A 27,412-nucleotide genomic window follows, 5' to 3' on the forward strand; every position below is an offset into this window, starting at 1 on the left:
GAAGACTGCTGCTGATTAGTTATATACAAAAATTATATATTTTTCTGTAAAAGAAAAAAAAAAACCATACTTTTGGTATATTAGCACCTAATCAACTTCTGTTTCAGAGGGGTTGAATGTTTGCTTTGTCAATTCTAAAATATAACTTGAGGAGAGTCTGTACAGTATTAAGTCTGCCTCAGGTAGATCTGCCAGCAAACACCTTCTTCTATAAAAAGGGGTGGGTGTGGGACTGAAATTACATCAACAGGAGTGGCTGCAGCAGCAAGATTTTGACACCTGATTGACTAACCACATCTTCTTAAATAACAATTATTCCAAAACAGGAAACGGAAGGGATTGTAATATGGATTGTTCCATTTTCTTTTATAGGGGTTGAGGGATTATTGTACACTATTCTAGTGACATGCAAATGCTAATCTCGCAGCCCCATGACATGACAAAATGGGCAAGATATTTTAAAATAGAGTGCAAGATTCTTACTCCCATTTCAATTGTATAGCCTAGCCCTGTATCTCTCTGTATGCTCATTCTAATTTTCCTTGGTTTTTTTTTTTTGGAACGCTCAAAAGAAATTGTCACATGAGGAAAACTTATAAGTTGCACGGAGCGCAATTTTTCAAAAAAAGTTAACACGCACCAAAAATTGCATTCATCACTTGCCTATGGGGTCAATGCAACACATGCTACTTAGACTTGTTTTTAATTCCCATTTTTTTTTTAAACAAACCTTTCCCAAACAATACTGTACAAACTACTAATAAAATCACAGGCACTCCAAAGGCATGCCCTTTATCCATAAATCACTAGACATTCATCTGTATAGAATCAGATTCCGAAAAAAAGGCAGCAAAGAATTGTTACTACGAAAGTTTTTTCTTTAATTTTAGTTTATGGAAATACACCAGGAGTCTTTACTATTTCCATGATACAAAAAGGTATTTTTTGTTTGTTTTTTTAAATAAATCTACCATTGAAGTCCTTTTTGGCTGGTGCCAGTTTTAACTTCATTTTTGTATACATATATATTCATTTATTTTATTTTTTTAGACATATTGATAAACAATTTTACAAAAAAATTATACAAATGAAAAGGTGTTTAAAGTTAGATATTTTCTTCATCAGCCCTGTACCTAACATGCTCTCCAGAAAAATAAATTGACCCAAAAGATTGAATTCTAAAAATCAGAACACTTAAAATAAACAACAAAATCAGAATTCAGTTTAGTGAAACAAGTTTTACAAGGCAAGATAACAAGACAACAAAAAAAAAAAAAAAAGTGACGAGGCCACAACTGTTGACTTTAAGGGAGGATTACCACATGGCACAGGTATGCACTACCTACTAACAGTAATTGTGAGATTTTATTAAATACATAGATTAATAGTTGGAAAAGGGGATCCATGTGTAAAACCAATGTGATAACCAGTGACCAAAAAAAAACTCAGTTTCAAGTAGAAAAAAACAAGAAAAATCACTAACTGTAAACAAATACCTAGTGTAAGACAAAAATAACAACAGTTAGTTAAAATATTTTCCAGGAAATTAATAAGGTTTAGACTGCATATGGACTATATAGTTCTGGATTACCCAGCTTGAAAAATACTATATAAAAATGTCCCATTAGGGATTTATTTTTCTTTAAAGTGAAGGCCAAAACGTAGCATCTACAACCTAACTGAGGAAATAAATGTGACTATGTAGGTCATTCATACAACTGGGTTTGTGAAGTTACTCAGTTACGTGACCTAGGTTGTCATAGTGGATATAAATCAATTGCTATCAATTTAAATGTATATACTAACTACCTCCTTGCTAATAAGATGCTTGTCTTTCATATAGTACAGTAATATGTAAAGCACCAATTTCACATAGGTCAAATCCTATGACAAAAGGACTAGGAATTACAGGTCAAATACATTTTACATTTTTAGGTTTAAGTAACTATTAAAAAAAAAAAAATCTGCTCTATGGTTTCTAATTAGAAAAAAAAAAAAAAAAACAACAACACACAGATTAAAGGTAATCTGAATGGGTATTCAGGATATTAATAAGGATGTTTGCCAGAATAAAGAGTCATAATTTTCAGATGTTGGGAGAAGTTTGCACAATACAACAAAGACCTATTTACCGACATAATTCCACATTTGGAGCAAGAGGAAAAACAGTGTTCTTTGTTGCTTTAAATAAATAGGATAAACTTTGGATTTATAGTGAGAATAATGGTTTTAAATATTAAGAGCCCAGAATATGGTTCTTCTTGCAGCAAACGGTGAAAACAGACAAAAAAAATTGATAGATTATATTCCATACATCTCAGTGGTGAGATTTTGGATTAATATTTAATTTGATCCACCTTTAGGCAGATTACATCAACAACATTAATCTCTTATATTTAGATGTTCAATATAAAAAAAAAACACCAGAATTATGAGAATAAACTACACTTGCACAGTCACTTTTGCTTTATGCCAGCATAGTTGTGCTTCTCTGAAAGAATGTGATATTGAAATAGTCACCAGGATTTAAAGTAAAGCAAGATCTGCATAGGGACATGTCCATATCAAATGGAGAATGAAAAATAAAACATATGGCTTCCAAATCTTCAATCACTGATGTGACCACTGCTACCAAGTGTCTGGAACTTCAAAGAGGGGAGAGGAGCCACTGTTACCGCCTTCTACAATTAGAAGAAAACAAGAATTTAGAACAAAACAACATTTTAAGTGTAACACCAGTAACAGATAGGCCACAAATAAAGGTATTTGAGTATTTCTTGAACACAATAATAAAAATAAAACATGTAACTTCTGTAAAAAGAGGATATAGGTAAATGTACCTAATACTTTTTGTAAAGCCCTACGGAATCTGCTGCGCTATATAAGAAACTGTTAATAAATAATACAAAAAAATACTTGTCCTGTGAGGAAAAGTAATTATTCTCTCACAATGCCTAATGCCTGGTACACACCAGAACGATGCAGGTCGTGAGCAGATCGTTAGACGATTGTATGATCAGCTCATGATCTGTTGCCTGTAGAATCTGTGAAACGACCCACGCATTGGAATCTGATCTGAAATGGGCCGAAACATGCCTAATTTACATACAATCGGTCGAGATTAAATCTAAATTGGGTGTCTTGAGGCCAAATCATTCTGGTATGACTGTGTACCCTACAAAAATTAGGGGTGGCCAAACTGGTCCTTGAGATCTACCAACTGTCGGGTGTTTTCCAGACCATCTAACTGGTGCACAGGTGTAGTCATTACTAACATTTTCAAACATGTGCTGCATTCATTCCTAACCGACACATTTTACAGATCCACAGGTGGCCTGCAAAACATTGTTGGTAGATCTGAAGGATTGGTTTGGCCACCCCTGATCTAAATTTATTATTTATTTATTTTTAAATCATACTTTACTTTTGGATTAGGCAAGTTTTCTGGTATATAAAAAATAAAATGCTACCAGACCCTGTGTGACAGCCTGTATATAGAGAAGATGAAAACCTGTATTGGAAAAAAGCTGCACTGCTGCTGTGTGATTGATTCACAAAGTGGAGAGTGTCATCTCATGTCTGACATTTGAAAAATGTCAGACAGGACCTGAATGGTTGGTGGTTTATCACTCTCCATTTGATCACTTTTGAAGCTTAGTGCATCTGGCCCTCAGTGGCTCCATCTCACACACAATATGTTGCATATAGAATTATTGAGCAGTGTCTGCTGGTGCATTGTGATGCAGCTAACACACCAGTCGCTAGCAGAGTCTCACAGGACCTGCTGCAGAGAGGGCTGTTTGGTGCATCTGAGGAATGATGAAGACACATCTGTCTCAAAATATAGAATGAGCCTTCTGCAAACCGCTTGCAGGTTTTATATTGTGTATAATGCAACAGAACTAATTTAGCGGGGGGGGGGGGGGGAGGTTGCTAATATTCTGAAAATTACACACTCACAATTACAAGCAATAAATCTAAAATGTAGACGGTTAGCAAACACATTTTCAGACATCACTCCTATTAACATCTAGTACAATTTATCCACATAATTACATTACAGACAACACAGCTGTACAGGTGGTAGAATGAGGCAGGGTATTTCATAGCAAATATCCAAATTAGTTTATAAAACATAATAAAGTAAGTAATACCTGCTGGATCAGGGTCTGTTTTCTGGCGCTTATGACTTTTTGTTTTCTTTTTTGGATCGGAGGCTCCTGGAGTTGAGGAGTCTTCTGCGGTCTGGCCTTGTGCTTCTTCAACATCGTCAGACATTGTTTCCTCTTGTATTGGGCTCATACTTCTTTTCACAATATAGCTTTGAACAAAACTGGAAGGATTCAAAAATATTAATTAGAAAATTGATATTCTGCATTTAACAAGCTTCCAAAATTATAGGTTGTTCTGGCACCGTGTGGCGCAAGAAGTGTAGTTATAGCAGATTATGGAAAAGTAGCTAAGTATGCAGCAATGTGTATATTGAGCAAACATGAAACTCTTACATCTCGGCTTCGGAAGTGCTTAGCTAAATTTAGATATGTGTTATCACTTGTGCCTCCCCAACTGCTGTATAACTGCAACAGCTGGGGCAGTAGCACACAGTCTAAATTCACCGAAATCAGCTAAAGAGCCACACTTTTGCTCAACTACTAGTTTTCGTGAAACAGGTTGTGCATTTGACAACTAAGGGTGGTATCCAAGTACCTGCATAGTTGCCTCATACAGAGCTATCCAATTAACTCTGATAAGCCGCATGTACAGCAGCTTATCAAGGATTTTGCTGCTGCGGCCACAAGCAGGGGAAACTGAATCCAGGAAAGCAACCCTGTTTTCATGTGAAAAAACAAGGCTGTGGTGACCAAGAACACCCAGGTTTCACTGAACTTTTTTTTTTTTTTTTTACAAGAATCCCTAAACTAGAGGAGTGGGCAAAAAAAGGGAAAATGAGGTTCAATGTGGATAAATGCAAGGTTATGAATCTTGGGAGATAACCAGTGTGCTAGTTATAACCTAAATGGGGTGGCATTGTATAAATCAGAAATGGAAAAGGATCTAGGAGTTCAAATAGACAAACTGGGGTGTAGTGCTCAGTGTCCCCGTAGCAACTAAAAAGGCAAAGAGGGTACTAGGACACAAATGTAATTATGCCTCTTAATAAAAGCATCGGTCAGAGCACACCTAGGATATGGAGTACAATTCTGGGCCCTACACTACACAAAAAAAAAAAGACATCACAGAATTGAAAAAAGTCCAAAGACTAGCAACAAAGTTAATAAACTTGAAGAGCACCATAAATTTAAACTCTTCCAGAAAAAAGTTTAGGGCATTGATTTATGTAAGGGGAAGGTTATTTTAACAAAAACCACCACAACAACCACACCACGGTACAGGTCTCAATATGTTTTTATGTATACTTTTACATTTTAAATTTTAAAAATGGAAGAATTTGAATTTTGCAACCAAGAAACATGAGCGGCAAAGAAATAACCAGTGGCTGAATGCACCAAGACACCAAGTGCATTGAATGAATGAATGCTAGAACTTTAGCCATTCTGACTGTTTATAAACCCTGAAAATGAAAGCTCACTGGTAATGCTCATTCACCCTACCTAATATTGTAGAGCTAGTTACCGGTAATAAATGTAAAAAAAAACAACAGACATTTGTAAACAGTAATGAATGCCTGCAATTTCTGGAATATGTGCATTCAATAGCAAAATAGTAGCAGCATTCAAATAATGCTATTTCTAAGGACATCTTTCATATTTGGATTCTATTCGCTCTATAAAAAAACCCACATTGGCCTTAGACTTCCAAAGTACAACTTAAAAAGTGGAGGCAACAGTGTACACCAGTTCGAGTGCTGGTTCACTGACAGATCACATACACTTGATGATGAAAAGAAGTGGTTTCCTTTACTTGTAGCAGGTACACCGCATAAAGGCTTGACAGCTTGGCAATTCACAAGATGTTCAGTCAATATACAGGCTTCACAATATGGGTACAACACTCTAGGGGTCTCTAGCGCAGTGCCTAAGCCTATTGCCCACTCACTAATTGGCAATGGAAATAAGCTTCCCGACCACCAGTATGTTAATCTAACCCCCTCTCGGCATGACCAAAAAAAAAAAAAAAAGATCAGGATTCCTAATGGTAATGTGAAAAAATTGGGTGTTCAGTAAATTTTTGGTGAAATAAGTGTTTCCTGCACATATACTTTCTTCTTTGAAAGAGCCCTCTAGCAGGGTGAAACGCGTTAGAAGTTTGGACCCAGTTATCCACTAGAAGCTCCATTCAACACGAGACTGCAGATATCCTTTTGACAACTTTTCCACCATCCATACTATTCAATATCCGCGATAAATCACCTTTCCATCCAAGCCGCAGCTCAAGCCGCATCAATCAGGAGAAAGCCGGGAGGAGATACGGCAAGTGTGAGGCACACAGCCGTCAGCATCTGTCTCAAGCCAGCAGCATCAAGGGTGAGAGTCCCGTTAGCTGCTTCCATCGCACAGACACGCTGTTCCCCTCCCAGCGGGACACTCCATCCAACGATCACCATCGGACCAACACGGGTGAGATCTATGTGCTAAATGCACGCAATTATTATACACACCCAGCAAATGACTATACTCTGGTGAGATTGTGGAAAACGTATTTGCATCTCAAACGCCATTGGCGTATTACGGTCGGCCTTTACGCAATACTCAGGCGCAGTCGCGTCTTATTAGCATAAATTCACGGACAAGGACGGACGTAATGCATTAATGGCTAAATCATAGTGATATTCCTTTTTGTATGTACATTTGTGTATTCCCCAAAGTATTGGAATATGATCGTCCATACTTTAGATGTAGAAATGTTGTAATTGCCGCCACAGACGCAAGGTCAGTATGGTGATTGTAATGTGATCACAATACATGACCTTAGATATATTTTGACTGTGTAATCTAGTGAATCATTATGTGGGACACCAAGGACAAATCAATTCAAAACAGGTTCTTGCCAAATGGCCAATTCAAAACAGGTTCTTGCCAAATGGCCAGAAACAAAGGGAGTATCTAAAGGAAATGCATCATGAGAACAGGAAGATACCCCTGTGGACAGGAGGGCCAATAAAGAGAGGCCCAGTCTCTTTGTTTTAGCCAATGCCAACCAAGATTGACTTCCCCGCCCCCTTACCTGCCCCCAAAACTATACTGTTTCTCAGGCTCTCTCTGATCTCCCAGACACACCAAGAAGATGTGATCCAAGGAGGACTCTTTTCCCCTGTCTCTGTGGCGGTAATTGTATCCATGTGTGTATGCTGGTGTTAGGATGGTCGGGCCTGCGTTCATTTACATGTATAGTTGCTATAGTTGTTGTAACCTGTGTATAGTCTAAACAGTATTGTGTAAGTACCATGTAAATATCTGTTACTCTTTTTGGACCATTTTCCCATATAATATACTATCTGTGATCTTAAATATAACCGTGTGTCTATGTGCATCATTTCTTTAGTCGTATTAGCGAGTGATTCACACGCATAGTCACATGTGGGGCCGCATTAGACATGCAGTACAGATTTATTTCTGGATAAGCATATAGTAATGTATATAGGTTTATTTCTTATCAAGCCAGTGAACAGTCAACTTGTGGGGCACACTGTACAATGGATTCAAGAGCATCTATTCATATGCTAATGTGGTTTACAGCCCTCCAAAGTGTCTGTGAATAGGAGAGCCTTTAGAACTCTGAGTTAGGTATCTGCTTACATCACTATGGTAACCTTGTTGCTAAGGGTAACGGTATATGTATTATAAAGGTAACGAATATAGTGTAACAATAACTTTAGTCACCGGTTTGTTATCATAACGGTTTTTACAAGATATTAATTATTTTAAAGATCTTCTATTTGTGGCTATCGACATCTGGTATTGTAGTGGGCAAAAGTCGGCTTTCTTTATTCCTAAGGATATATACAGTGTGGAAATCCCTATATATACCCAGTTGGAAGTCTTGTGGCTTATATCATTCTTCAAAGTATTGTATTTTATTCATTTATTACAATTTTGAATATGTATGCTGATATAATGTATTAGTGCACTATTTGCTATAGGTGGCCGCCTATATATTTTTATTGTTATTTATTTACATTTATATAAAATAAATAGTAAATTATTGCATTTAAATTAAAAGAGTCTCCATTGTTTTGAGCATGTGCACTTACTCATGGTGTAATAGAGGTAATTTTATCTATTAGCGCAGCCCTCTGTTCCTTTTAGGAATCAAACATACTTCCTTGCCAAATATTACTATCCTACTCAAAAACAGACTTTCCTAAAACTATAACAATGTTTGTGACCGGTAAAAAAACAAAAACAAAAAAACAAAAACAAAAAAACATTTCTACATTTAAGTACATAATGTGGGGCAATTCAATTGTTTAATGGGTGCCCATGATTGCATATTGCCTGCCACTTTACACATGGCATGCAAATGCTTGAATGCCCACTGTTTTGCATGCAGATCACACCAGAAGTACCGGGTTTAGTACTAGACGTGATATGAAAAGTGTTAATTGGATGCCCATACATTACTCATACCACACATTTCTTCTCCCACCTCAGGTGTCAATCAGTAATTAGGTTAGCATGTCTATCAGCATAAACAATTGCATAGCTGCTGACGGAAATCGACTCACAATTAATGAATTGAGAAGGAGAAAAAATAAATAAAAAAAAACACAAAAAAAACAACACAAAGGATAGCCACTTTTTCTCAGGGCAACCCAGGTTGTGCCTTTGGTCCATCTGTTCAAAAAGCAAATTAAAAATGAAGACAAGCTCATTTTAATATAAAGCTCTGCCTGTTCTGAGAATGGCCCCTGAAGCAGCTTAAAATTGTTCCAAAATAGAACCATTTTTTCTCGCCCATACCCGTGATTATACTTTTCCTTTAGGAGTATCCCTCCTCTTAAATTTCAAATATCCAAAGTACTTGAGTGCAGTAAAAACGAGCATTTTATGTATCCTTATATTAAGGAGTAGCGGAGGAGTAGGGTGCGGTCAGGAATCTGTTCTCTCTGGGGTTCAAGCCAATGTCTATGGGATAAATGCCGTTGCATTCTCCACCTGTGCCAGTGTGGGGCACATGCTCTGATGTCTGAGGGCAGCGCGGGAAGCTCCCAGTGTTTTGCTGTTTGGGCAAAAACACGAGGAGATGCTAATGGCACAATGCTGTTAGACTCCACGCCATCAGGAGACGTCCTCTTCTTTTGTCATTACTACCTGTAATAATATTTTCAAGTACCCCCAGTCTGCAACATTTTGTACTGGCAGTGTAACTTCTGAGCTACATTGTGGGATAAACTATAATCACTGAATGCTGAAATTGGACAGTCCCAGCTATTACACTGGAAAAAAGTCCAGTTTCATAACACTACAAAGTCAAGACTTAAAATTCAGTATTGTACTTTTCACTTCGTTATCCACTTAATATAAAAAACTGATTCTTATACTAGTACATCTGTGAGCCAGATGTTTCATTTAAAGATAATGTTCTACATGGTATGGCTATTCCCAGTATGGCCTGTAAGCACTTCATAGGATTGCTTAACAAGGAAGCAATGTGATTAATGGTTTCTCTGAATGTCAAAGACACTTGGCTTGTCCTGCAGAATTATTAATATTGCCTTTTATCAGTTTAATCGCTGCACTGATACTTTATTTACAATTTGGGGATGGTTTAACAAAACTATGTTGCAGGAAAAAAATCCTGTGATGTTTCAATAAGCATGGAGGGATGGGGGGTCTCATTGAGAGGAGATTCCGAAAAAGGCCTAGGATGACCTTGCTTTGTACAGACACTGTCCTGTCTGGGGTTAGCCTGGATATAAAATGTAATAATAATAATAATAATAATAATAAAAAGTCTTGTTACTAGGGATGTCCAGGTGATGGCGTGCAGGATGCATGGATTGGCACCCTGCACTGCAGAATCTCTGGGTAGACCACCTGCAGGCTGAGGAGCTGCCTAATGTGTCCTTAGGATTTACCAGATAGCGTTATTTCCCTGCACCGGCTCCTAGCCATGACAGCACAGGGTGTACTGCCACCCTGTTACTGCACCAATTCTCATGATATTTCTTGTTCCTTGGGGGGGGGGGGTACACACCAGAACGATTAGGGCTCAATTCCATCAATTTGGATCCAATTCCGACCGATTGGATGCAGATTGTATGTAGATTGGGCATGTTTTTGCATGTTTAGATCCAATTCCGATCCGATTCCAATCTGATGCGCGTCCCCGCCGTCGTTTGGTCGTTTTACAGATCCTACCTGCTGCAGGTAGGATCTGTAAAAGATCCATTCAACTGGATACAGACTCAGATCGGATTGGGATCAGATTGGATGCAGATCGTTAGCAGATAGTGTGCTCCAACAAATCGTACGACCATCACACAATCTGCTAACGATCTACTAACAATCAGGATCATTCTGGTGTGTACCAGGCCTTAGTTAGATCGTCTCAGCCTTTCAATTTATGTGGGGTACACACCACGACGACCCGCTCACGATGCACCGCGAGCGGGTCCGATCCGATGGCGACCCGCACCCGGCTGTATGGTCGTTCTTCAGATCCTACCTGCTGCAGGTAGGATCTGAATAACGACCGACCGGCGCATCGGATCGGTATCGGTCCACACCAGGACAGAAAAGGGCCCAATCACCACACAATCTACATCCAATTGGTCGGAATTGGATCAAGATTGATGGGATCAGGCCCTAGTCGTCCTGGTGTGTACCAGGCATTACTGTAAAATGGGCAAAATATATATTCTTGGTTGCTGTTTAATGCAATACTCAATCTACAGTATCCAATACAGTTATTATCTGAAGCTGGTCAAACAATAAACCAGTGATGGCTAACAATGACACTCCAGCTGTTGTTGAACTACACATCCCAGCATACTCTGCTACAGTTTTACTATTTGGCCATGCTAAAACTGATTGGGGCATGCTGGGATGTGTAGTTAAACAGCTGGAGTGTCAAGGTTAGCCATCACTGCACTAAACTGTTGTTCAGATCAGCCTATGAAACTACTGTTCTTAATTATTAACTATCCACAGTATGAAAATGGCTGATCTGAATAGATGCTGTAAAGTACAGCTAGTATTGTCCATACACTCTGCAGTATATAGGGGCACAGAGATTACTGGACCGTCTGTATAAATCGTGCAGTTTATGGCCAGCATTACACAGAGCAATAGACAACACCAGGGTTCGCAGCCCATAGCACTATACCTTTTTGGGAACCCAGACAAAGTCAGCATTAGTTATTGGAGAGGCTGATGTGATGGAAGTTATGCTGGCAATACAAGCTTCAGGAAAGTAGAGAATTGAGATGTTCTGTGTAGGAGTTTTACCGACCAGTTATCTCAAAACCACACACACTGTGCATTTCCCTTTAAAAAGGGAAACTCATATTTAGTAGAAAATTATAGAACAAATCTAACCGCTGTCTATACGAACATACTATATGATGACCACCACCCGCTTCAAAATTTCTAAATGAACTGCTAACATTTATTTCACTGGCTGTATAAATATTGCATCCTAACTGTACATAGGTGAAAGTGCATAAACATACCATACATATGGGTTCTTAAGCCGTCAATAAAATGATCGCCTCCAGCGATCATTTTATAGACCGCGGATGGAACGCAATTACCGGTGATCATTCATAGTGGGTAACCGCTTGGGGGGCTATTTAATGATCCCCATTAATCCCTGATAAGATGAGCCTTGTGCTGGGTTATGAGACTCCTGTCTCAGGCAAACAGTTTAAGTTTCAGACAAAACACAGGGTGGTTTTTCATGAACACACGTGTTTCACTGAAACCGTATGTGGGAAAATATATTTTTTTTCGACCCAATAGGTTTAAAAGGAAAAAATATATAAAGTTGAGATTATCAAGAGAAACTGGTTTCTTCACCTGTAATTAAATACGCCCCATACCATATAAAGCACAAGCTTAATGCAGGTGGGTTGCTATGGGCAACTTCCCAATGCTTGATGCACCACCCCTAACTCCTTCTGGAGAAAAGTGCTAGATCAGATGAAAGTCATTTATTTCCATAATTGAAAAAATAGAACTAGAATTTCTAAAATATATTTTCAATTTACCATTTCTGAATTACAAGGTGACGTGTTACATGGACTGAAATAAAGGCAATCCAGATAGTAAAAGATAAATACAGATGCGTGAGGGGGTTCGGGTCTGCTCAGAAAGGCACATACTATGGCAAAATGCAACGCCGCAGACGTGCACAGCCCCTCTTAATCTAGATCTAGTTTAGTCACAAAATTAGCTTTGCCTGCCTGATGGGCAAAACACTGTTCTAGACCTTGTAACTTATTCCCAACAAAAGGAGTTGCAGGATTCAAATGCATTAAATTATTGTAGGTTTTTGCAAACCGGAAGATCCCTTGTGCTGTTCTGGGTGCACACTTTGATAAAAACCAAAAAGGCAAGTAAGAGGAAGATCAGAAAAAGAACCAAGGAAGGGTAATGCCAACAGAAACTAGACTGAAAACAGATTTAAAATAGCGCATGTACCAATTTATTCTTTAAAAGGAAGTCACCTGTTTGCAAAAAAGTCTCTTGCGGTTTGTGGAATGTAGGAGTTGTACTGTGTTTTTAACCTCTTCCTCTCCAGATCCTTCCACCCATCTTCAGGCCATTTTCTTTTGGCTTGGCATTCCTCATGCTTTCTTTCAACATATTCGGCGTAAGTCTGGATACGGTAACTCTCTGCATATTTGCTGGTGTTAACCGCTGCAAGGGGGAGGTAGAGGTTTAAACATTTTTAAACAAGTAAAAAACCCACAAACATCTCATGTACAATGTTATTTGGGATCATCACTAGCCAAAATAGAACATAAATCCGCTCCAGGGTACCAAGATAACGTTTATGTACACACACCAAAGGTTTGGCGTTTAACGAATGTCCCATTTTGATACTGAAGACGTATTGAATTGCAAAATGTCCTACATATTGTCTTAAAGAGTATCCTATCAATTTCTTTATAAGAGATATTCAGTAGATTCAGAGTGGATCATCTTTCCTAGGCGGCAGCTTCACTCACTGGCCCACTAACACTTAAACTGAAGGCCTTCTTCAACTAAGCACAGCTTGTTGGCAACTCTTCACCAACTCTCAAAGAGTGTCAAACCATTTTCTCCTAAATGAGCAACCATCAATTCATCACATACTTTCCAGATTGCTCATTGGTATAAACACACTAACAGAATATTTTCCTTACAGTCTCTAAATAAACCAACAGGTTTACATTGCAATTGCACCAGCAAATACTGGTCTGTCAAGTCTATGTAGCATTGCAGTACATGGAAAATAGAGGATATGGGGCTATTGCACAGTACATTTGCGTGACAAGGCACAAAGCGATCCTGCAACAGAAGCTTCTCTGATACTTTAGTGGGCTACAGAAGAGCTGTTATTCTGAATACATAGCTTACATCCCCCACAACATAAGGCAGGCATTCCAAACCATGGTCATCAAGGCACACCAACAGCGCATGTTTTATTGATATCCAGGCTTCAGCACAAATGGTTAATTCAAAATAACTCCGGTACTTATAAAGTCACCTGTGCTCAAGCCTGGATATCACTAAAACTTGCACAGTTATACCAGTTTCCCATCTGAATCCAGTGATGAACATGGATCTTACCAGTGTCACACACGGGTTTAAACACCTTTTCCACTACATATAGACCCGTGTTATAGCCGCGTCAGAGCCATTTCCACTAAACCCGGGTTAGCTTTGTAAAAGCCTTTGAAAGTCAACAAGAAAAAGCTTTTTTTCCCCCATCAGGTGCCCCTAAAGAACCAATAAATCGCCTCTGAGCGTTACCCAGATATAAAAACCCAGGTAATGTGCATTTACACTGCACTCAGACACGTGCCATTCCCGTGTCTGACCCTGGAAGCTACAAGGGTAAAATTTCCTGGTCTTTCTTCCAGTTTTTTTTTTTTTTAAAGGACCCGTTAACACTACCAAAAAACCCAGGTCGGTGCGCATCCCCGCACAAAAACCCAGGTAGAATTTGCTAGTGGAAAAGGGGTATTAGTGTGCCTTGAGGACCAGGGTTGGGAATGCCTGACATAAGGTGTACTTGCAACTATTTAGGTTCACTTGATGACATTTAATGAATATAGTGTGGACATGTAATTGCAAGAGAAGATTTTAAATAGACAGCAGACCCCTTGTTTCGTGTCTAACCTGTACAAAAAAGGAGATATTTTCTGATTGGTTCTTTTGTAGCCGATTTCATGCGTATCCATATTTACACCCAACTATTTATACAACTTTGTTTGAAATGATAAAACCCTCAATCCTAGTAATGCACATTATTTAAACAATGTGGCAAACTCCAGTAATAAAGAGCGGAGTGGAGCAAGCTGGCCCAGCCCAAGAGTTCCCCACTAATTCAATACTATTTTTCAGTTACTCTACAGAACCTTAACCTGTGCTGGTTTCTAGGACAACGCATTTACTCTAGGATCAGGGGGAGAAAGTCCTGTTGTGCGAGCTAAAAAATACACACCACGTTCAGCAAGTAAGGCTACCATGTGTGCCACAAGAACATGGCCAGTCACACCTTCACATGGTTTCAGTCTTCAGCCAAGAAGAGGTCAAGAAAACGCTTTATACAGATCGAGATCTGACTCCACATACAATTCCAGCAGAACAAATTTTATTTCTGAAACCAGAGCACAATTCTGCTATAGAAAGTCAAAACGCAAATAGAGGATGAATAATATTAAGTATATATAGATACCTGTAATTATGTTTGCATAAACAAATACATTTTAAAATGAGAAACTAGATGGTAGCTGTGCCTTAGCTAAAGCAGAATACTACTTAGAAGAGAGTTCTTTTTATTGCCTGCCTTCATACAGCAACAATTTACCAACATTCCTTCAGGTCCCAGCAGCTTTGCAGCTTTCAGACTTTAATCTGCAATCCAAGCTCTGGCTTGAAGCCATCTGGAGAACGGATGAATCAGCAAAATGAATTGGCTGTCAACTAGTGTCCTCTGCAGTTTCCAACTTAAACTGTCTGGAATATAAAAAAAAAAAAAAGGAGCGCTTGGAGAGAGAAAGGCGTATTGTCCCTGGACTTGTTGCTTTTTAAATGTGGAATCGTCCTTTTAAAAACTTTTTTAAATAACGGGTCTTCCATAAAATCTACTACACCCGAAAACAGAACCTTGCCAGTACAACCAGGCAGCGGTGAAACTTCAATAAGGCTAAGGAAAACAATCACAGGATCCTGGGATTAGTCTAAAAAAAAGGCAGGATTTGACTCCCGAGATTTATGGGATTAGTGCGAGCATGTGCAGAGGCCTGCGTGGTCTCTGCGTTGTGCAACTAGCAGAGAAGCTAGGCCAACAGTACGGATGGTGTCCTTTTGGAATGGCAGGCATAGTAAAGCGGATCATAAAAGAAAATATCAGCCCTTACTACCATAACAAATCAAAATGTACAAAATCACCCACACAAGCTCGAGGTAGCATAGAGCAGAAGATCATTGTAACACAATGTTCAATTAGTTCAAAAAGGAACTGTAATTTTTTAAAACCACACTTTGGGGGGGGGGGGGTGGTTATGCTGGGGCAGGGACTGATGTGAACGTTCAAATATTCTCTGTAGAGAGCTGGGGAATGTGTGCACCACATAAATAACTGGTAATAAATACTGTGGCCTCATTCAGCATGGATCGCTGGTTAGGGAAAAAAGTTGCCTGTGATCAAATATACGCCTCCCAGACAGAAAAAATAACCGCCCCTTGCATAGTTGTGAATGCATCAAATACAGCAATTCATCGAACAGTTTTTTTCCCCCCATCTAAGGCTAGGGCTTCCACTAATTTGCTAAAGAAACATGTTGGAAGTGGTCATGGAGACTCACCCCAAAAAAATGCCTGAGCACACATGCAATTTCACAAACAATAGAAAACGCCATGTTTCTGCCCCTAAATGCTGGCTTCCTGGCAATCTGCGACTTGTGTGTATGGATATTTATTCACCAATTGTGGCTGCGTGGTCAGTTTTTCGATAATTTAATGGATTGTGAATTATCTAGTTAGCGATCAGTGCTTAATTAGGCCCATTAGTCATAATTGACCTGATCTATAGAACCGCTAGATGAAAAATGATCTAGCAGGAAGATCAAAAAAAAAAAAAAAAAAAAAGAAAAACTTTAATTTTAATAAAAAGGAACAGAGGTTAAGGGTTGGAATGAGCTCTTTCAGTGAAAATTAGGCCAAGTGCAATATATTTTCTTAAATCATTTATTTTAGTTCAATAAAAACTACAAGAAGCCACAGCAAAAGTTTAGATAACCCCACAAAAAAACAATAACAAACTACATACCCATTGTACTTATGCAAGACTACAGAGTCTTATTTTTGGTTACAACCATCACAATGTAATGTCTTTCCTAAAGATCATTCAGACTTTAGAAAAATTAAGACTTTTAAAGTGAAATTAAAACATTATACTGTCAGTAATATATAGCAGTATGATGGCTTAGTGCTCACAAAACCTAGGAAATATATAAGATTCAAGTAAGGTAGTCATATTTCTGGCTAATTCGGTCTGCAGCAAAAAACCCAAGAATACTACCAAAACCCTTAAATTACATGAATTACTTTAGTAAACCATCAGATTTGCCAGCTCTGAAGCAAAAGAAGAACAAAAATACAGCAGATTGAGAGTTAATTTCCACTCCTCTAAAACCAGTTAACACAGACCTGCAAGACTTAACAGGTTTCAGAAGAATCTTGTTTTCACCAGAATAAAATAGCTGCTAATTCACAGAAAGTACTTATATGCAATGCATCAATTTGCATAAAATCTCAGCATTTGTTAACCCCACCAAGGCCCTGCAATATTACACATGGGATACAGACTCAAAACACATACACTGGCATTGATCAACTACTGATTTCTGGAAATGACTCAGATAACTGATTCAGTCTTTCTCCACCATCAAACAAAACCTTTCAGACCAGTTCACATTTACATTCATATAAAAGACCATACTATTTTAGTATTTGCAGCACGGACAGTGTAATTGTTAGCTTTACTGCCTCACAGCAATGAGGTCATGTGTTCAACGGCCCTAACTGAGGAGTTTGTATATTCTCCCCGTACCTGCTTAAGTTTCCTCCGGGTACTCCAGTTTCCTCCCACAATCCAAAAATATACTGGTAGGTTACCTGGCTCCCAACAAATTAACCCTATACTGTCTGTGTGCGCGCATGTGGAAGGGATAATAGATTGCTCCACTGGGTCAGAATGTTCAAACAGTATAACAAAGTTACACATTTATTTTCCCTCCATAAACTCTAATGGAACTATGCCCGCAGTGGTCAATTCTGAAAATGTGGACAGCACTTTTCTACACTCTATGTGGTATACAACTAGAAACATAGAATTTAATGGCATATAAGAACCACTTGGTCCTACTAGTCTGCCCTATTTTAGCCTTTAGGTAATCAACACTTTTTGGATTTTCGTTCTTTGTCAGAGCAACGGAAATATCGGCGATTTATATTAAGGAGAGAACACAATATTAAATCAAGACACATTTACCCAATAACAAATCAATCACATTTGAGTTGTTGGTTGCAGTATCTCTTGAAATTCACTGCCAGGTATTTCACCTAATAGAGGTGAGGAGCAGTTCGCTATTTTTTTTTTTTCATTTATTAAATTACATTTTTTATAGAGAACACCTATAATGCTCCCTTATACGCTTTACAATGTCTCCTGAAATTAAGCAGAGTAACATGGATAGTTAAACCACAAATAGCCAAGGAATTATTATTATTATGTTGTCAAAATGGTGCCAGATTTAGAGGGCTGTTAATCTTGAGTTTGCCTTTCTAAATGCAACGCATAATCTTTTAGGCATTAATTACCACAATGCTACATAGCAACAGTGTGATTTAACTGAAGAACTTATTATGTGCGGCCTTTGATGAAAATAAAATAATCCACCTTGGGTCTTGGCCAAGTGATGGCCGGAGGGAGAAGGGAACGGTGCCAAACGCTTGTCAGTTACAGATACTGTACTTGTATTATCACACCTGTGCGCCCAGCATAGTGACTCATCTGTTCCTAGGAGTTTAGGAGTGGTAGCCCTGCTCCCTCAGTCCCTCCCTATTCATTAGCAAGGATAACTTCCTCCAGATGGACAAATACCCCCTTCTTCATTAATATTAATGTATGGACCCAAGACTACCTAGAATGCTGAAGGACACCATCACAGTAGCGCTTTGTAAATTCATAAAGGATAGGACAAAGTCACTTTATGGGCAGCTTTTACACACAAACTAACCCTCACAGCTTTAAAGATGCAATTATTGAAACTTTACATGCTAGTGAACAGTACGTGTGTTCTCACCACAACAGCCAAGGTTAACCCTTTGAGTGACCAGGGAATTTCCCAAAATAGTTGTAAAAATTGCCACGCAAACTTTCATTCATCATAATGACCCATACTGTTTATCTTTTAAAGGAAATATTATCTTTTCATTCAACATTGTTATATTTGAATTTATAGAACAAATGTGAGCAATGCTGGCATTTGTAGCGGATGCTGATGCTGGCACTCAAAGGGTTAAGACTTGCATAAAATGATATACACATAGCACACTAATGTACTTGATGCATCCACTTTCCCACTGAAGTGTATGTAGATTTGCAGTGATATATTTGTTTAGAGGTGCGTACATGTTTATCCCATGTATATCTGTTGCTTTACCCTCTGAAATCACCTCTGTAGTGTAACTTTACTGGACATTGTTCACTATACGTGGTGCTTGTAATAAAGGTAAAATGTATTATTCCGATAAAAGTCCTGTTCCCTGCACTGCAACAGCAGAAACCGTTTATATGAATTAGCCTATGCAGAAGAACAAAGCCGTTTGAACGCTAATTACATTTAACATGGCTAATCTGTGGCAAGTGTTCTGCAACAGATTTTCCTGAAGGTTAAGGGACAAAGGATTTATGCAATATGGGTCAGCACTGTAAAGGGAATATTAATAAGCCAGTGGAAACAGTTGAATAAGTCTGGTGCTAGGGACACAAATGCTCATCAATGGAGGGTGGACTGTAATTCTATGTATAACTGTATCCGTCATTTGACAATGCCATACATACCCCTGACTCCTAGGTATCAGTTACTGCCAACCCATGCAAGTGTCATACAGAAAATCCTCCGGTTTACACCATGCAATGTAAACCTATGCAGCTAATTCACACTGCAGTGCTGCTGGTCTATTTTTACATTTTAAAGTGGAACCAGCAGATATGCAACGTGCATCACCACTTTGCTAGGAACTGGTGCTATCACTGTTTACAGTGCTTAATATGAGGCTTTACATATACATGAAATACTGGTATCTAAATAATAAGTAGACTGCTCGCTCACAAGAAAAACTTCAGCTGCCAGAATGGACTGCTTGGTTGAAGGCAATATGCGTACTTCAAGGATTAAACCGGTCCTGATAAGTTATTGGAAACTCGGCAGAGCAGTTTTGGTCTGGGACACCACCCATTAGAGTGGATGACCACCCTTATCATAGGAGTTATTCTTTCTCAAAACACTTTACTCAATTAATGCACTGCATGATCGGTGCATGGGATGTAAGTGTAATACAGAAAGAACAACCACTTATCAAGTAATACTTAAAATATCTGCTCCAGTCCCCACTTTATTCTAAATAATTCAACACAAAGCACTGTAGGGACATTTTCAAATGTCTTAAAATACTGTAATTTTGTCTTGTGGTTCCAAATTGCAGACAAAACACTTGCCATCTTTCCATAAACTTGAATTAAGGTGCATACACACTGGGCAAATCGCTGGGCTGGAAGTCACTCAGTGCATACACACTGAGCGATTTTCTCCTGTCTAAGCGATTTTCCCGGGGGTGGACAGCTTTTCATTGCAGGACACAATGGAAAGCCATCCACCCAGTTGCTCAACTGCTTATACACTGGGCCGCTTCTGAGCTGAATGCCGTTCAATCGGCAAAGCCGAGCTTCTTTCAGCTCAAAACCGGGCAGTGTGTATGGGCCATTAGAGGAGCCAAGCTACTGTAGCTGAATAGCAGATATTTACATATTATAATTGGAAAGTTATTGGAGGGGATAAGGATCTTCCAGAACAGATGTTAAAAAAAAAAGAGGAGACCCCCACCGCCAGAGTATCATTCCGACACAAGCTGTTTATATTCTTTGGCCTTATACAACACATCTGTTGTGTGGATAAAAATGTATCCAATACACAGATCACATTTAGCAAATAGACCGATAATATCTTACCCTTGGTTCTAGCTTAAGGCAACAAATAGATTATTCCGGACAATGGAATTCCCAGACGGTGGACATAACCTCTAAACTTGCTGGCCTACAGTTGCCGGATATACAGTTAGGTCCATAAATATAGAAATTACGACAATTCTCAGATTTTGGGCTCTATACACCATGTCTGAATAACCCTTAGAATGTGGGATAAAAAAAAAAAATATGGAGACTACAAGGGTAATCTCATAATTTAATAGGCCCTCTAATTAAGGGAAAATAGGCATCATTAAGACATATCAAAAACTAATGCAAAGAGAAAAAGCAATTAAAATCCATTGTTGCCAAACGGTGTTTGAAGTTCTCATGTCTGGACAGAAAATCATTTTTGCACTCGGCAGTTAAATGCATATAACGTAATACACTGGTTTGGGTGCAGTAAAGCAGGGATAATTATTTTGCTGCCGTTTCTGTAGAATGCCAATGGTCTGAGAAGCCATGTGATCCACAGAAATGCTGAATCATTACTCATAAAGGAAGTGGGATTGTTTCATGGTCAGGAGAATACAGTCTCAAAAGATAACCTTTCATTACTTAATTAACCCTTGTGTTGCAGTACTGAGATTTATATCCATGTAGAAATATACCAGAGACTTAGAGGACGTAGTTGCTGGAGATTTATCGTAAGAAAATATTTTCACAGAAACTATACTTCGGATAAAAGGCTAAGGGCCAGATGTACTAAGCATGAAGTGATAAAATGGAGAGTGATAAACCACCAGCCAATCAGCTCCTACTGGGTGCCAGACAGCTCCCCACAGTCGGGATTCTGACAGTCATTACTCAGACATCGGAATCCCTCGTGGGGGTCCACGACCCCCATAGAGGGAGAAAAATAAATAGGTGGCGAGCGCAGCCACATGCGCTTCCCCCGCTGTGCAGTCGGGATTCCGACGTCGGAGTAATGACTGTCGGAATCCCGACTATCGGTGTGTTATACCACGCCCCTCCTACCTGCCATGTTCTATGTATCTATGCCATGTCATGGGCTGTGTTTGAAAAATGAGAGTTAAGAGTGGTTCAGCTGGCTGTTTATCATTCTCTATTCAATGCTTAGTACATATCGCCCAAGTTGAGCAATGTGATACAGTCAGCTGTTTATCATAGGAGCAGAAGTCTGAAGCATAGCCACAAAGTACAACAAAGCGAACAAGCAGCACCTATTAATATAGAAACATTAAATGGCGGCAGATACACAGCTGGCCTATCTCAGGCATGGCCAAACTATGGCCCTCCAGCTGCTGTGAAACTACACATCCCAGCATGCCTGGTCATAGTTTTAGCGTTCCCTAATAGCAAAACTGTGGCAAGACATGATGGAGGGCCATGGTGTGGCCATGCCTGGCTTATCTAGTCTGTCCTTTATCGTTCCTTAGATATAATCGCAACCATTTTTATCTTTTGTAAGGATATTTGTATGCCTAATTCCGAGTGTTTAAAATCACATTCTCCAAGAAAGTAGAACACGAACAAGTGTACATAAAAAAAAATAATCCGAACAATTTAACAGATATAGGTATAGAAAATGGTTTCTCCTACCAAAAGAGTACCCAACAACATGAACTACCAACAACATGAACTACGAAACCTTAATTTTTTTTGTTGGCAGAAGAAATGAAAACTTCACACCACATCCAAGCAGTGTCTCCATTTGAATGTAATTTCATCCAGAATTACCTGCTTCTGCTCATAACAATTCAAGAAAACATTGTACACTGTACAGAGAAATTTAATTTTTTACTCAAGACAGTAAAAAAGAAACTAATTATATAATGCCAACACAGATTCATGCAAATCTGGATATTGCCAGAGGTTTATATACCTAAAAACCAAGTTGTCTAGGTGTACAGTGATAGCATGTCACGGAAAAAGGATGCTGTTGGTTTTGCTGCACTACCTGTGGTGACCGTGCTTGGCTGGACAGCGGACCCACTGTTCACCTTGAACATCTGTCCTGCCATTGTCACGGCAGTGCACTAAACCGGTTTCCTTGACATGAGGTTATCACATAAGTTGGCAATGAATTTCAGCTGATGTGCCCTCAGAAAAAAACTGATCATACTATGCCCCTCACTGTTTTACCATGTTTCCACCTGCCATGCCATTTTAGAGTGGATGTTTGTAGAACGGATATAAAAGGTAAGTGGAAGGTCTTGTTACCTTACTAAATTGAAGCATTCAGCAATAGTGTTGCAACCACAGTCCTTCATACTCCAGGGGCAACGGCTCCTTAAACTAGTCATTGCTCACAATTGGAAAACAAGGGTCTAACTTTTGCCTCAAAGTTTTTGTACACACTTCCAAACTCTCCTTGTTGGCACCAGAAGAGTGGGACACCACTAAACAGATAATTTAGCGAAGTTAGCCTAGTGATCCTATTCTATTTTTAAATTGAAGTATCCCCAGTGCGACCCTTCTGGGATCACTAAAACAGTCAGCCCATCACAGCTTATTGGCAGGTTGAAGACATCCCGAGCCAGCGATTGGAGTTAAGAGTCTCCAAGAGCCAGCTGCCCCCATGGTGTGAACGGGTGCCATATCACATCAACCAAGCTTACACATTTGCACTGCACAATGAACCAGGTTGAACCCAGCTCACTAACCAGGTTGAAATGCCTTATTTCTGATGGGTGCTTTCACACTGCACAATTTTCCAGGTTGCTGTGGGTTTACATGCAGTAAACTGATATTGAGGGCAGTTTGAAAGGGGTATTCAGCTATACACTATATAATTATATATAATAGAAAAAAAATGATTTGGCTCGTTGGAATGAAATATCAGATTATTACCTGGTAATATGCTTTCCTCTACTCCACCATGGCAGCCATTACTATGGGTTCCTCCCTTCTGGGTAGTCCTTCGGAAAAGAAAAAAAGACACCAGCCCCTATAAGAAGGCTCCACCTCCCTGCTCCGGTGTCTTGAATTCTCCAGCTTCAATATATAAACAAAAATCATTATTCCACATAACACAATACACAACAATTCTCAAGGGATGGGAATATATGCTGCCATGGTGGAGTAGAGGAAAGCATATTACCAGGTAATAATCTGATATTTCCTCTACCTTCCCCCATGGCAGCCATTACTATGGGTCATACCCCAGCAGTTATTATTTTCGGGAGGGCATACTCACAACCAGCACCGAATTGTTGCCTCCTCGAAATCATAATAATCTTAAATCATAGTTTCAGAGAGCTTCTTCAGACTTTCACAGAGCTGCGCTAAGAACCTTCCTTCCGAACTTAGCGTCTGCTGAAGACATTACATCCAGTCTGTAATGTTTTGTAAATGTATGTATCGACGACCATCCTGCCGCCTTACATAATTCTTCCACTGAAGCGGATCCTTTCTCCGCCCAGGAAGCGGCCATCGCTCTTGTAGAGTGTGCCTTCAAACTCACAGGTGGCTCTCTCTGCCTCACTTGATACGCTTTAAGGATACAATCCTTAATCCACCGTGCCAATGTCGCCTTTGAGGCCATTTGTCCCTTCCTAGCACCAGCTGTTAGCACAAAAAGATTCTTGACTGTTCGAACTTCCTTTGTTCTCTGAACATAAACCCTTAGCGCTCTCACAATGTCCAGGTTATGCAAACGCCTTTCCTTTCCGTTTGCAGGGTTCATACAAAAAGAGGGCAAAATAATCTCTTGATTTATGTGAAACTCTGTCACAACTTTTGGTAGAAATTGTGGATTAGTTCTTAGAACTACCCTATTCTCAAAAAAATTTAGAAAAGGCTCTTCCGCCCACAACGCCTGTAATTCTGAAATTCTTCTTGCAGACGTAATTGCCACCAAAAATAAAACCTTCCAGGAAAGAAACAATAATGAAATTTCATGTAAGGGTTCAAACGGCGGTTCCATAAGTACTCCCAGTACCAAGTTCAAGTCCCAGGGTGCCATGGGAGATCTAAATTTAGGCTTTAGTCTTCTTACCGCCTGAATAAACCTTCGGACATACCTGTCCCCTGCCAAGTCCCAGTCCAACATTGCCGACAGGGCTGAGACCTGTACCTTCAATGTACTTAAGGACAGTCCGATCTGCAGTCCTCCTTGCAGAAAACTTAGTACTGATGTAACTTCCCTTGGTGACTGCAGTTTCTCCTTACACCTTGATACGTATTTCTTCCACACTTTGTAATATGCTGCAGAAGTGGATCCCTTCCTAGCCTTGAGCAGGGTTTGGACCACTTCCCCTTCAAAACCCTTCTCAGTCAATGACCTGGTTTCAACCGCCAGGCCGTCAACTTCCAGGTCAAAGGTTGCGGTTGACATATTTGCCCCTGAACCAGAAGATCGGGTCTTGACGGTAGCTTCCACGGTTCTTCCACTGCCATCTGGCGTACTGAAGCAAACCACGCCCTCCGTGGCCAATAAGGCAGAACCGCTATTACCTCTGCTTTCTCCCTCTGAATTTTCCTCAACAATCTCGGAATTACCGGAATCGGTGGGAAAACATAGGCTCGCCTCATCCACCAGGTGGCCGTCAACGCGTCCCATTGCTCTGCTTGTGGATCCTTGAAGCGCGAAAAATACACTGGTACCTTGCTGTTCTCTGCTGATGCCATGAGGTCCACTTGAGGTAGACCCCATCTCCTCACCAACATGGCAAAAACTTCGTCGTTGAGCGACCATTCTCCTGGCAGACAGGTCTTTCTGCTTAGTTCGTCTGCCCTGTAGTTCTCTTTCCCTGCTAGAAAGACTGATGTTATATTCAGGACGTAAGCCTCTGCCCAGACCAACAACCTGTCTGCTACTTCCATCAGACTGCGACTTCTCGTTCCGCCTTGGCGATTTATATAGGCCACCACAGCCCGATTGTCCGATCTGATGATGAGCTCTTTGCCTCGGACCTGACTCTGGAACTGAAGACACGCTCTGACCACTGCCTCCATTTCTCTGACATTGGAGTGTGCTTTTCCCCAGGATGGGGACCATCTTCCTTGTGCGATCTCTGGACCACAAGTCGCCCCCCAGCCTGTTTGACTGGCATCTGTAGTCACGACTATTTGTTCCATGGCTGCGAACGATCTTCCCTGCCTTAACCGATCGTCGTCTGACCACCAGGCCAAATCTAATTTTGCCGCCCTTGTCAAAACTATCCTTTGCATCAGATTCTTGCTGTCCTTGTTCCATTGCATGAGAAAGCAAGCCTGCATTTTCCTCATGTGAAACCGGGACCATTGCACTGTCTCTAATGCTGCGGCCATGAGACCCAGCACCTTCATACAATCCTGTGACCTCACAATTGATCTCATCCGCATCATATTGGCTTGTTGTATCAACTTCACCCTCCTGTCGGAGGTCAATGCTACCTTCATTTGACTGGAATCTATTATGACTCCCAAGTATTGTATTTTCTGAGTTGGCTCCAAATGACTTTTCTTTCGATTTATAAGCCATCCATGTTGCTCCAAACATTGGATCACTCTTTCTGTGTGACGTAGCACCACGTCCCTGGAGCTTGCTACTATAAGTATGTCGTCTAGGTAAGGCCATAGCTTTATGCCTTCTTGTCTTAGCCTTGCCACTAGTACTATCAGCACCTTTGAGAATGTGCGTGGGGAAGTTGCCAGCCCGAATGGGAGGGCCGTGAACTGATAACTCACTCCTAGAATCTTGAAACGTAGAAATTTTCGATGTCCCTCGAATATTGGTACATGAAGATACGCATCCTTGAGATCTATTGACGTCATAAAATCTCCTGGACCTATCTCTGGGAGTATGGACTTGACTGATTCCATCTTGAATGGCCTGACGCGCACCTTCTTGTTGAGACGTCTGAGATCCAGAATGGTACGGAAACCTCCGGATGCTTTTTTTATAATAAAGAAACGAGAGTACCACCCTAGAGGCTCTTGTCCTCTTGGTACTACAGTGACCACGCCTTGGGCCATCATCTCCTCCAAACTCAAAAATAAAGCTTCCCTTTCCTCTTTGTCCCTGGGAATAGGGGATTCTACTACCAGATTTCCTGGCCACGTCTTGAATTCTATCTTGTATCCTGACTGGATGATTTCCAAGACCCACCTGTCTGTGGTGGACCTTTGCCAGACTTGATGAAATTTTAACAGCCTGGCACCTACCCTTTGAGGGTCGGCGTCATTGCTGTTCCTTTTTGGAAGGGAATCTATTTTCTCTGCCCCTTTGGGTCCGAAAATTCGCCCTGGATATCCAGGATCCCCTTCTATAGGCCCTCCCAGGCCTATAACTTCTGGCCTCCCTATAGTCCTGTGGCTGGTATCTGTTGAACTTACTAGGCGCATTTTTCTTGGCAGTTTTATCCTGAGGCAACCAAACCGACTTGCCCCCAGAAATTTTCGTCACCAGATCATCCAGTTGCTTGCCGAACAGGTAGTCACCCTGAAATGGAAGCGACATTAACTTGTTCTTGGACTGAACGTCTGCAGCCCACGGCTTCAGCCACAAGGCCCTCCTGATGGCTGCTGTAGTGGCCCCTGCCCTTGCAGCCAGACGCACTGAGTCCAAAGAGGCCTCACACAGGAACTGTACTGCCAGCTGTATGTCCTGAATCATTTTGATTAACTCCGACCTCTTTATGCCATCCAATACATCAGCCTCAAGCTGCTGACACCAGCCTCTGAGCACTCTGGAGGTCACCGCCATTGCTGCAGCCGGCTTTAACGCAGCCCCTGCTATCAGGTGTTGCCTTTTAAGGCCCAATTCGATCCTTCTCTCCATGGGATCCTTAAAAATATTAGCGTCCTCTAGTGGAAGCGTGGTCTTCCTGGATATCCTGGAGACCGCTGCATCCACTCTAGGTGCCTCATCCCAGGACGACACCTGTTCCCTTTCAAACGGATACATCTTTGCAATTCTGCCTGGAATGGCAACCCTCTTATCTGGGCATTTCCATTCATCAGAAATCACCCCCTTTAGGGTTTGAGACAATGGAAAAACCTTATTCTTTTTCCTTTTATCTTTAAACAGCATCTCTTG

At 40.3% G+C, this 27,412-nt stretch overlaps 1 protein-coding gene across 1 annotated transcript in view; it reads right to left on the minus strand.

Moving 5' to 3' along the window:
* Positions 1-636: 636 nt before the first annotated feature.
* The window catches only part of PARN (poly(A)-specific ribonuclease), a 110,377-nt gene continuing 83,601 nt past the window's right edge, over positions 637-27,412 (minus strand). Inside the window, exons 22-24 of the mRNA XM_083153335.1 lie at positions 12,632-12,824; positions 4,155-4,333; positions 637-2,681 (exon numbers count right to left, since the gene is read on the minus strand). Coding sequence (XP_083009461.1) covers positions 2,629-2,681; positions 4,155-4,333; positions 12,632-12,824 — 425 coding nt within the window. The 3' untranslated portion in view covers positions 637-2,628. The remainder of the gene's footprint in view (positions 2,682-4,154; positions 4,334-12,631; positions 12,825-27,412) is intronic.

Source organism: Crinia signifera, chromosome 7, assembly GCF_055691185.1.
Source record: "Crinia signifera chromosome 7, ASM5569118v1, whole genome shotgun sequence".
Lineage (NCBI taxonomy): Eukaryota > Metazoa > Chordata > Amphibia > Anura > Myobatrachidae > Crinia > Crinia signifera.